Consider the following 12,127-nt stretch of genomic DNA (forward strand, 5'->3'; position numbering starts at 1 on the left):
AAAAGCTTGTTTTTATGGAAGATAGAATAGCAATGATTTTTGGAAAGGTTGTCACCTATGTCATCAATGTTGAGGAAAGAGAGGAGAAGGCAGCCTTACCTCAAGTTACAACCAATTATCTATGCTTCCAAACATTACAATTTGCACAAAGTCTTACTTTATCCATTCTTTCTCATCGTTTACTACATTTGCTCCACCTGTCCCACCTTCAGAATCTTCATTACTGGCTTACACTGGCTGTCGCTACTCAAATTTAAATAGGATGTATCCCTATCTCTGGAAACATCTTTAACTCTAAACTTTTTCCCACGCACTTACATTAGATCCACCCTCAAGGATCCATTACCCTTTTGTTCACTAGAGCCCTGGGCCACATTGGTTCTACTCTCTTTAGGTACTTCTTCTCTTCACTCTCTATTTTTAAAATGCCTTGAAACCCACTACTTTCACATCACCGATATTAGTTACCTCTCCCACCTAGACCAGGGTAATAGGATGGTTCATGTAGTGCCTGGAGTTTGGATCCTTGGTTCAACAGTATATGATCATGAAATTCACCCTGCAGTGTCTGTCCCTTGCTTTCACTGTGAAGTCCCATGGGATGTTTTGTTACTCTGATGTTAACAACATCAATAGGATGAAAGCAAGTATTCTGTACTATTTTTCTTGTAATAATGGGTTAAGACACTGAGCAAAGAGGGGCAGATAACAATGTGTTGTAGCAAACAATCATGACATAACTCTCAGCAACATCTGCTTGTTCTCAAGGTGCTGTTGACCAAGTAACTGAAAGCTTAAAGTCAAAAATAATACCAGCTACATATACTGTACATAATTCAATCCAAAGCAGCTTTCCTTTGAATGCTTATGTGCAGGATAGAAAATGATGCAAAATAAAATACAATCCTTGAGCTTGTCATTGAACATCAGTTGCATTTTCCCAACAGCAAAATAAAGTTCCGTTCGCTCCTCTTCAGTACAGGTGTAGCTATGTCAGAAAAGAAATAGTAGAAATTAGAACATGACTTTTCCAATTTACAATCAGAATAAGAGGTAAGAATGATCAAATGGACTTTGTGAAACTATTGATATGTCAGACCCAGTGCTCTCACACTTTGGGACTGGGTGAGACATTAGGTCAAACATTGTCCTTTCAACTCTTGCCCATTAGATTAAATTATCTGTCTTTGGCTGTAAGGGATTTGTGTAAAATCAATTTGATGTCTCAGTTTTGAATCTCACACATCAAAGTAGTTGACAATCTAACATCACACCAATTCATTCAAGGTTATTAAGCAAACATTTCCAATTCTCCTGTCAGCCTGAATCTGGAAATTGTATGGACCCAGATTTCGCAATCTGTGATTCATCAACACAACACATCCCTGATCTAAAACAAAACTGCCCACAAAGCAAAGCAATCCTTACTATGTGAATTTTCCCTTTCCCAATGTTGTTCTGATTTGGATGTCAGGTCAAAAGGATCTGCAGATATTTAGCAGCAGTGATGTCATCAAACAGGGTAAGTAACCAATCATATTAGAATATGCTAATAGGCAGAAAACCTGGAAGTGAAGTATCTGTATACTGAATTTTTCAGATATCACTTAAACATTTCCATACAATCAAAGCAATAATTTGGAGATCAATGTGGAATTATAATAGAAACTGAAATATCATAAGCAAACTATGAAATTAAACCGACTACTCTACTATAAATAGGTAGTTTTCCAGACGTAGCCTACCTATGCTCCCTCATAATTTCCTTAATTACTTGTGCCAACTCCAACTAGACCCCACCACCAAGAACATCTTCCCCTCCCCACCCCTCTTGGCAAGGACCGTTCCCTTTAACATTCATAAGTTGTCCACCAACCCCCCTGAATCCCCAGGTACCTTCCCCTGCAACCGGAAAAGATGCAAAACCTGCCAGTACACCACCCCCTCACTTCCATCCAAGGCCCCAAACTGTTCTTCCTCCTGAGACAGAGGTTCACCTGCCTCTCTTCCAACCTAGTTTACTGCATCAGGCGCTCCCGATGTAGTCTTCTCTAGATTGGAGAGACCGAACATAAACTTAGGGAACGGTTCATTGAGCATCGCAGCAGGGGCTGACTGGACCTCCCAGTCAGCACCCATTTCAATTCCCCCAACCACTCCCTTTCCGACATGACCATCCTTGGCCTCCTCCATTGCCAAAACCAACCACAAAGCAAATTGGAGGAACAACACCTCATCTTCCACCTGGGCAGCCTATAGCTTGGAGGACTCAACACTAAGTTCTTCAATTTCAAATAATCTCCCCCAACTCCCTACCCAGCCCCTCCCCATCCCTTCCACTGCTTCCTGCCACTAACTGGATCCATTCTTTCCATTGACCAACATGTCTTCACCTATCCCCACTTCACCACCCAACCCCTGCCACCCCGTTTATCTGCAGCTCCCCCCACAACCACACCCCAGTCCTATATAGAAGGATTACACCCGAACATCGACTTCTCCACTTCCTGAATCTGTCTGACTCACTGTGTTCTTCCAGCTCCTGCCCCTCATAACTTTGTACACTTTATTCAAATTCCCCTCAACCTTCACTGTTCTCAGGATAACTGGATTGTCTAGCCTCTCTTCATAGCTGAATAATTTCAAGTCAGAGAATATCTTGGTGAAACACCTCTGCACCATCTCCAGTGCAATCACATTCTTCCTATAATGTGATGACCGGAACTGCACACAGTGCTCCAGCTGTGGCCTAATTAACATTATATACGTCTTCATCATAGCCTTTCCTCATAAGATTCCTGAACATTCCAGGCATGTCTCTGAGCTGTTTCCAATACTTCCTTAAATAAGGAAACCAATACTGTATAAAGTATTCAAGAGATGGTTTCACCAGTGCCCTGTATAACAAAGAAATAACCTCCCTACTTTTGTATTCAAGTGCCCTCACAATAAATAATAACATTTTATTAGCTTTCCTAATTAATTGTTCTACCTGCACTCTTACCTTTTGCAATTCATAACCAGGGCATCCAGCTTTCCCTGCATGTCAGAGCTTTACAATATTTCACCTTTTAGATCATACATCTTTTTTATTTTTCCTGCCAAAATGGGAAATTTTACATTCCTGCACATATTGTCCATTTCACAGATCTTTGCCCACTGACTTAACTTATCTATATTGCTTTGTAGCTTCCTCACGTCTTCTTAACAGCTTAGTTTACTACATATTTTTGTTTCCTCAGTAAATCTAGCAACCTTGGGATCAGGGTCATCCAAGCCATTTCTATAAATTGTAAAATGTCGAGGCACCAGCACTGACCCCTGTAACATCACTAATTACATTATGGGCGGCACGGTGGTCTCACAGCACCTGAGACCCGGGTTCAATTCCTGCCTCAGGCAACTGTCTGTGTGGAGTTTGCACATTCTCCCCGTGTCTGCGTGGGTTTCCTCTGGGTGTTCCGGTTTCCTCCCACAGTCCAAAAATGTGCAGGTTAGGTGAATTGGCCATGCTAAATTGCCCATAGCATTAGGTGAAGGGGTAAATGTAGGGGAATAGGTCTGGGTGGGTTGCTCTTCGGAGGGTCGGTGTGGACTTGTTGGGCCGAAAGGCCTGTTTCCACACTGTAAGTAATTTAATCTTGGCAACCAGAAAATGACCTGTTTATGTGTATTCCCTATCCCTGTTTATTAGCTAATCTTCTATCCATGCCATTACATTATTCCCATACCATGAGCTTTTATTTTCTGAAACAAGGTTTGCAATGGCCTCATCTGAATTGCCTTCTGGAAATTTAATTAAAGTCCACCTTTCCCTTTATCCAAGCACATGTTAAGTCCTCAAAAACACCAATAAATTAGTTACACATGATATCCCCTTGCACAAAACTATTTTGTGTAAGCCTAAGTACCTTGAATTTTTCTAAGCGCCCTGCTGTCATATCTTTAGTAATAGCTTCTAACATCTTCCCTATGACAGATGTCAAGCTAACTGCCTGTAGATTTTGCATTCTGTCTCTTTCCCTTTTCTCTTTCCCAATGAAAGGAACCTTTTCCAGATCTAGGAATTTTGGAAAATTAAAAGCAATGCATCAAATTTCTCATTAGCCACTTCTTTTAAGTTCATAAGATGAAATCCACAAGGTCCCGTTGACGTGTTAACCACAACTTACTCACTACACCTTCTGGATGATAACAATTTTATTGACCCTTCTTTACATTTGCTGTTTGACAGCTATTTCTGAGAAGTTACTTCTATCCTCGACATGAAGACAGGTGCAAAATTTCTATCAAATGTATCTATCACCTCCCTATTTTCATTTATTAAATATCCAGAATCACTTTCTAGAGGGTTCACATTCAGTTTATTCACTCTTTTTAAAATGTCTATAGAAATTCTTACTACCTGTTTTTATAAAATATTTCCAGATAACGTTTTCTCACAGTCTAGTTTTTCTTTCCTCATGAATTTTCTAATCATTTTTTGATGTTATTTTATTTTATGTCCAATTATTTGTGCCTGTCATTTATCTTTGAGCAATTAGATGCCCTTTTTTGAGTTTAATTCTGTCTTTAATTGTTTTTGTTAACCTTGGATAGTACATCCCCCCATTTTTCTCATTGGAATGTAACTATCCTGTGTATTCTGAGATACCCTTAAGTATCTCTACTGATCATACCCTTAACCTAATTTTAAATTTACTTTAGGTAGCTCTGCTTTTGTGTCCTCATGGTTTCCCTCATTTGAGGTTAAAATGCCAGTATTGGATCCATTCTCTCTTCCTCAAACTGAATGTAAAATTCAATCCTGTTATGATCACTGTTACCCAGTGACACGTTCACAATGAATTGTCTTGAGGAAGAAATCAAAGTAAGTGGCTATCTTTCCACCATTTGGCCCGACCATCTTTTGCTCCTTCAGGATTAACCTCTTCAGTTGTCTTTGGTGTTCAAGATTTTGGGAGGAGCATACATTGACTTCGAAGAATCTACATCTAGTCACCAGTTGCTGCTTCCCCACTGTTAGCCCTAAACCTGCAGGATTTTGCACAGCGCACCTTTCTATTCAGATTAGATCAGCTTCTCCACAGAAGAAGACCTCCATTAATGATTAAGGCCAGGGCTCTCAGACACGGGCCGGGGAATGTTTTGCAAAGCCCACTGCAAGATGCCATCGATCGAGCTCTATGACAAATCAAAGAATAAAGTTAAAAGTATTGATTTATGCTTTGGGTACTCCTGATTACACGATATTTCCTAGGTCAGGATTGAGGAAAAAAGTCAGGAACTGGGCTGGTTAAAGACAGACAGTGGAAAAAGGGCATGATGTTGATCTTTAAACTATTAGGCATAGACACTGCAGATGGAAAGAACTGCCTAACTTAGATTATATTTAATATGAGTTAGTATGAAATTAGATTAGAGAATGCAATAGAAAAGGTTCACAGTCATAGAGTCATAGAGATGTACAGTATGGAAAATGATCCTTTGATCTAACTCATCCATGCCAACAAGATGTCCTAAATTAACCTAATCCCATTTTCCAGCACTTAGCCCATATTCCTCTAAACCCTTCCTATTCATGTACTCATCTAGATGCCTTTTAAATGTTGTAATTATACCAGCCTCCACCACTTCCTCTGGAAGCTCGTTCCATACACACATCACCCTCTGCGTGAAAAAGTTGCCCCTCAGGTCCTTTATAAATCTTTCCCTTCTCACATTAAACCTATGCCCTCTAGTTCCGGACACCCCCACACCAGGGAAAATACCTTGTCTATTTACCCTGTCTAGGCCCCTCATGATTTTATAAACCTCTATGAAGGTCATCCCTCAGCCTCCGATGCTCCAAGGAAAACAGCCCCAGCCTATTCAGCCTCTCCCCTTCAACCCTGGCAACATTCTTGTAAATCTTTTTTGAACTCTTTCAAGGTTCATTCTCCAGCTCTTCACATGCTGCCTGATCTGCTGCGCTTTTCCAGCACCACACTCTCGACTCTGGTCTCCAGTATCTGCAGTCCTCACTTTCTAACGGCATGAATTTCAGCCACTCAAATGTAGTATCCATGTAATAGTTGACGCCATAAGTTTAACTGAAAAAGTAGCAAAAGGTTTGCTTATTACACAAGTATGTGTGGTACTAGGTAATAGTTTGGATGCTGAGTGTCGCTGTAGTCACTCTTTGAATAAATGGGCCCTAAAACTGGAGAACAATCAGGTTATATTCACCTGGATGAAATTGATTGGAAATTTCCAGTTATGAGGAGAGCTTTCACATGAAAGAAGTGAAACTATCACTGTATTCTAACAGATGAAAGGCTTAACAGACAATCAATTTTTCAATGTATAATTTCAGTTACACCACACTGTAAATTTTTGCTATAAATTCTGTGTTAGGATCGAGCCCTCCACTATCACCTGGAGCGTCGATCCGAAAGCTAGTGTGCTTCCAATTAAACTGTTGGACTATAACTGTTGTGTGATTTTTAACTTTGTACACCCCAGTCCAACACCGGCATCTCCAAATCAGGGCAGGAAAAAGTTTTGATTGAGGGAACAAGGAAGGCTACCTGCTTTGGTTTGAAATCAGGATTGATTAAGTTAGAATTGTAAGTAGGAGAGTGGACCTACAAGTTAAAAAATCTTTCTTTACTCAGATAGTATCTGAGACATGGAATGATTTGCCAGAGAGTATTATACCTTTTAAGGGGAAAGTAGAAAAACATTTCTGGAAGAAAATACCTGGGGATTATCTTGGGCAGTGTTCATTGCTTCGATGGAAATTTAGCAGAAACCATGTTTATGCAGGGCATTTGAGGTTTCCATTAATCTTCTGGCAAGTCAATGGCAGCAGGTCAAGACAAATCCCTTCAAAGCTCAACATATTGACCTGGACAAAGTAACAGGGCCATGCAAAGAAGCTGTGACAATCAGATTGATTTTAAATGGTGTTAGCTAATTACTGGTGTGAGGATTATGAAATGAATTCCCAACCAGCCTGCACAACACCAGGCACATTCAGTGCGTATCACAACTGAACCTATTGGGTACAAAGCTACTGAATATTTGAAACAGCAGTAAGGCACACCACAAGTAATACCTTACCACAATAAACAAAAATAAAACAAAGAGCAGCCAATGCTGGAAATCAGAAGCAAAAACAGGAATTGCTGGAAAATTCAGCAGGTCTGGCAGCATCTATGGAGAAAAAGCACAGTTAACATTTTGGGTCCAATGACCTTTCTTCAGAACATTCCTTAAATAACTCCATAGAGGCTGGTATTGTGTTATCAAGTCACTCTTTATTTATACATGAACAATTCTTGATTATAGTACTGCCTCATACAGTGTCAGGATCTCTGACAAACACTGTTTTTACCTGTTAGCCAGGGCTCCATGGCTGAGGCTGTTAACTTGGTCAATCAGGGAAATCACTACAGTTCCCTTAACTCTGCTTTCTCTCCACAGATACTGCCAGACCTGCTGAGTTTTTCCAGCAATTTCAGTTTTTGATAACACAACAAGCCTTCAGCAGTCAGTAAGTTAGCCAGATTCAGTCAGTAGGTGGTATTTGCATGATATAATCTACATATGCCGGACAATTAAGTTGCCCAACAATTGGGACAGCCAACACCTGCCACGTGCCAGGTATACTTATAGTGCAGTCAATGTGTGAATTAACATCGATTGTAAAATGTTTTTCAAAAAAATATTAAAAAATAACTTTTAACTCAAACAAACTCAAATGCTGATCATAAGCAGCAGTATCAGGTTACAACTGCATGATCTGTAGGGGGCTAAGCTAGGAAGTACATCTGCTGCATAAGGGAGGCTGGAGAAGTGCATTCTCAACTGTTCTATTTTGATGATGAAATTCAAGAAGCTGCACAAAAGTATATAAATGCCTCTTCGTAGGATATGTGGAACAATCCATCTTCCGCAACTACACTGGCCCCACCCCCCACCTTTTCCTCCGCTACATCGATGACTGTATCGGCGCCGCCTCGTGCTCCCACGAGGAGGTGGAACAGTTCATCCACTTCACCAACACCTTCCACCCCGACCTCAAATTCACTTGGACAGTCTCAGATTCCTCCCTCCCCTTCCTCGACCTTTCTATTTCCATCTCAGGCGACCGAATCAACACGGACATCTACTACAAACCGACCGACTCCCACAGCTACCTGGACTACACCTCCTCCCATCCTGCCCCCTGCAAAAACGCCATCCCATTCTCCCAATTCCTTCGACTCCGCCGCATCTGCTCCCAGGAGGACCAGTTCCAAAAACGCACATCCCAGATGGCCTCCTTCTTCAAGGACCGCAATTTCCCCCCCGACGTGATCGACGATGCCCTCCACCGCATCTCTTCCACTTCCCGATCCTCCACCCTTGAACCCCGCCCTTCCAACCGCCACCAGGACAGAACCCCACTGGTCCTCACCTACCACCCCACTAACCTCCATGTACAGCGCATCATCCGCCGTCATTTCCGCCACCTCCAAACGGACCCCACCACCAAGGATATATTTCCCTCCCCTCCCCTATCAGCATTCCGTAAAGACCACTCCCTCCGTGACTCCCTCGTCAGATCCACACCCCCCACCAACCCAACCTCCACTCCCGGCACCTTCTCCTGCAACCGCAGGAGGTGCAAGACTTGCGCCCACACCTCCCCTCTTACCTCCCTCCAAGGCCCCAAAGGAAACTTCCATATCCGCCACAGATTCACCTGTACCTCCACACATATCATCTATTGCATCCTCTGTACCCGATGTGGCCTCCTCTATATTGGGGAGACAGGCCGCCTACTTGCGGAGCGTTTCAGAGAACACCTCTGGGACACCCGGACCAACCAACCCAACCACCCTGTAGCTCAACATTTCAATTCCCCCTCCCACTCCACCAAGGATATGCAGGTCTTTGGACTCCTCCATCGTCAGACCACAGCGAAACGACGGTTGGAGGAAGAACGCCTCATCTTCCGGCTAGGAACCCTCCAACCACAAGGGATGAACTCGGATTTCACCAGTTTCCTCATTTCCCCTCCCCCCAGCCTGTCTCAGTCAAATCCATCAAATTCAGCACCGCCTCCCTACCCTGCAATCTTCTTCCCGACCTCTCCGCCCCCACCCCAATCTGTCCTATCACCCTCACCTTGACCTTTTTCCACCTATCACATTTCCGACGCCCCTCCCCCAAGTCCCTCCTCCCTATCTTTTATCTTAGCCTGCTGGACAAACTTTCCTCATTCCTGAAGAAGGGCTTATGCCCGAAACGTCGATTCTCCTGTTCCCTAGATGCTGCCTGACCTGCTGCGCTTCTCCAGCAACACATTTCCATCTCTGATCTCCAGCATCTGCAGACCTCATTTTCTCTTCTATATAAATGCACTATTTACCATTGAGAAATAACCTTTAAGTCCAGTGATTCTGACACTACTGTTAATTGTTTATTACATGTGTTTAATTGCACACTGGTGACAGACATTCATTTGGAATTCATTTGTGCACTTATAAATAGGCACAGATTGAAGTTCATAGAACCCCTACAGTGTGGAAGCAGGCCATTCGGCCCACTGAGTCCACACCGAACCTTCAAAAAGCATCCCACCCATATCCTTACACTATGCCAATGACCCTTCATTTCACATGGTTAATCCACTTAGCCTGCACATCCCTGGACACTATAGGCAATGTAGCACGGCCAGTCCACCCAACCGGCATATCTTTGGACTGTAGGAGAAAATTGGAGCACTGGACAAAACCCACACAGATACAGAGAGAACATCCAAACTTAAACAGCAGACATTCACCTGAGGCTGGAATCAATCCCAGGTCCCTGGAACTGTGACATAGTAGAGCTAACCACTGAACTACCATATCATCCAGTTGTGGATAATGAGTAAGGATATGCATGTGTCAAACATGTACTTCTGTAAATAAATACTTGTAAAAGTGTAGTAATGAGCTTCAATCTTCCCTTCACCTACTGGCCTATTAGAACATAATAATGAAAGCAGAAGGATGAAGAACGGAAAAATTAAAATGCTAGTGAATATGTTGAAAAAGAGCAGAAACTTAAATGTAAATTGTTGATGTATAATCACTCTCCCATGTAGTTAGAGCCTGAGCCATATAATCAGTTACATCCTTCATAAAGAAGAAACAAGGTATTGCCTTAGTATTTTCATTTTCTTTTTAGATTAGATTACATTACAGTGTGGAAACAGGCCCTTCGGCCCAACAAGTCCACACCGACTCCCCGAAGCGCAACCCACCCATACCCCTACATTTACCCCTTACTTAACACTACGGGCAATTTAGCATGGCCAATTCACCTGACCTGCACATCTTTGGACTGTGGGAGGAAACCGGAGCACCCCGAGGAAACCCACGCAGACACGGGGAGAACGTGCAAACTCCACACAGTCAGTCGCCTGAGTCAGGAATTGAACCCGGGTCTCCGGCGCCATGAGGCAGCAGTGCTAACCACTGTGCCACCATGCCGCCCACAAGTAAAATCAAAAGTATTTTGCCACATTGATGTCCATTACTTTGATGGTAAAAAAAATTGTATTTTCCATTAGGTTCTTGGGTGAAGTTTATAAGAAAGTTAACCTGCTACATACTTCTGAGGGGAAGTTAGGTTTGATAGATTTTGTAAAATGTTTTTTCCATGGAAGAATATCTTTTGAATTTGAACAGCTTGTACAAAGTTTACTGTTCTCTGAATCTGTCCTAGCATTTAAGTTGCTGTATTGTATTATATTCTCTCATATGTGTAAGTTGCTGGTTCCATCTAAGGCACCAGTGAGATTTCTGTCTTATTTTTCTTTGGCAAAAATACAATTAATTCATGAACTACCTGTAAGAACAATAAAACAGGTCAGTACAGCTTTGCAGAAATAGAGGGGAATTTGTCACTGATGAGTCCAGAGCCACGTGTGAAAACACAGACATTGTGATCATGAATACAACAACTGAAAGTCCTTTAAGTAATGGATTCTGTCAGGGGAGATCCAAGATTGCGGTGCCCCAGTAAGTCTGAGTCTACAGTGCTCTGCCTAAGACTTAGACAAAATGGGGCACCCACCTTCACCTCACTCTTTGAATCATTTAGGATAGCTTTTGCCCAGCGCACTCAGTCATTTTACATCAAACTTGGATAGTTTAATGTTTTTTTAAAAATGACGAAGGGCAAAAACTCACACAGCTCGCAACAGGCTGGGACCCCTCCCCCATCTCCTCCCGCAGCAGCAGAGACGTCCGTGGCAGCTTCTGGGGACTTACCTTCGGTGGCGAGCCTGATCTCCGAGATCGCCAAACTCCAGGAGAAGATCGACACCTTCATCGAGGAGACCTGATCCAGGTGGGAGTTGATCTCGGTCACGCTGCAGAAGCATGACTGAGAGATTGAAAAATTCTAGCAGCATGTTGGAGGGGTGGAGCAACAGGCCGCAGCCTCGGAGATTGCTGCTGAGTCATTCGAGGGTCAGGTCCGGGCTCTGGAGCAGCGAGTCCGGAACCTTGAAGAGCGCATTGACGACATTGATAATTGAGGTCGTCGGAAAAATATTCGGTTGCTGGGCCTTCCCGAACGAGAAGAGGAAGGGAGAGCAACAGCGCCTGCTCGAGGCTTGCTTGAAGGCAGCTGAGACAGCGTATCTTAACAGGCCTTCCATTACTAAGTTACAAAGGATCACAGCCCTTTGGGCAGCCTTGAATGCTGCACTTACTCAAACAGTAAAGAGGGAAATATTATTCGCAAAGCAAAGATTATTTGAATATGGTAACAAGCCTGGCAGATACCTAGAATACCTTACTAGAAAGAAAAAGGCTACTCAAGCCATTACATCTATTAGAGAAAATGCTGGTACCTTGACTTGTGATCGTAAAAAGATCAATACTGCCCTTAGAAAGTTCTATTTTGAACTGTATAAGTCCCAGGACTGTGAGGATAGAACTGGGAAGATGGAATCCTTCTAACTCGGAGCAGGTGTAGATCTTGAATGTCCCCTTGACAACCCAGGAAGTACTCGACACGGTTAGGCAGCTTCAGAGTGGTAAAGCGCCTGGGCCAGACGGATTCCAGGTTGATTTCTATAAAGAATTTCTAGGTGAACTGG

The 12,127-nt window shown here is 42.9% G+C and overlaps 1 protein-coding gene across 2 annotated transcripts in view; it reads right to left on the minus strand.

Moving 5' to 3' along the window:
* Window positions 1–742: 742 nt before the first annotated feature.
* The window catches only part of aire (autoimmune regulator), a 48,494-nt gene continuing 37,109 nt past the window's right edge, over window positions 743–12,127 (minus strand). Inside the window, exons 14-15 of one of the 2 annotated variants that reach the window (XM_087993772.1) lie at window positions 5,058–5,184; window positions 743–988 (exon numbers count right to left, since the gene is read on the minus strand). In XM_087993772.1, the coding sequence (XP_087849898.1) occupies window positions 5,104–5,184 (81 nt within the window). In that variant the 3' untranslated portion in view covers window positions 743–988; window positions 5,058–5,103. Of the gene's footprint in view, window positions 989–4,306; window positions 5,185–12,127 lie in introns of those variants that run through there. The other variant, XM_087993771.1, reaches the window with a different exon arrangement.

Source organism: Chiloscyllium plagiosum, unplaced genomic scaffold, assembly GCF_037043375.1.
Source record: "Chiloscyllium plagiosum isolate Xiang-an unplaced genomic scaffold, Cpla_swu_hap1 HiC_scaffold_13, whole genome shotgun sequence".
Taxonomy (NCBI): Eukaryota; Metazoa; Chordata; class Chondrichthyes; order Orectolobiformes; family Hemiscylliidae; genus Chiloscyllium; species Chiloscyllium plagiosum.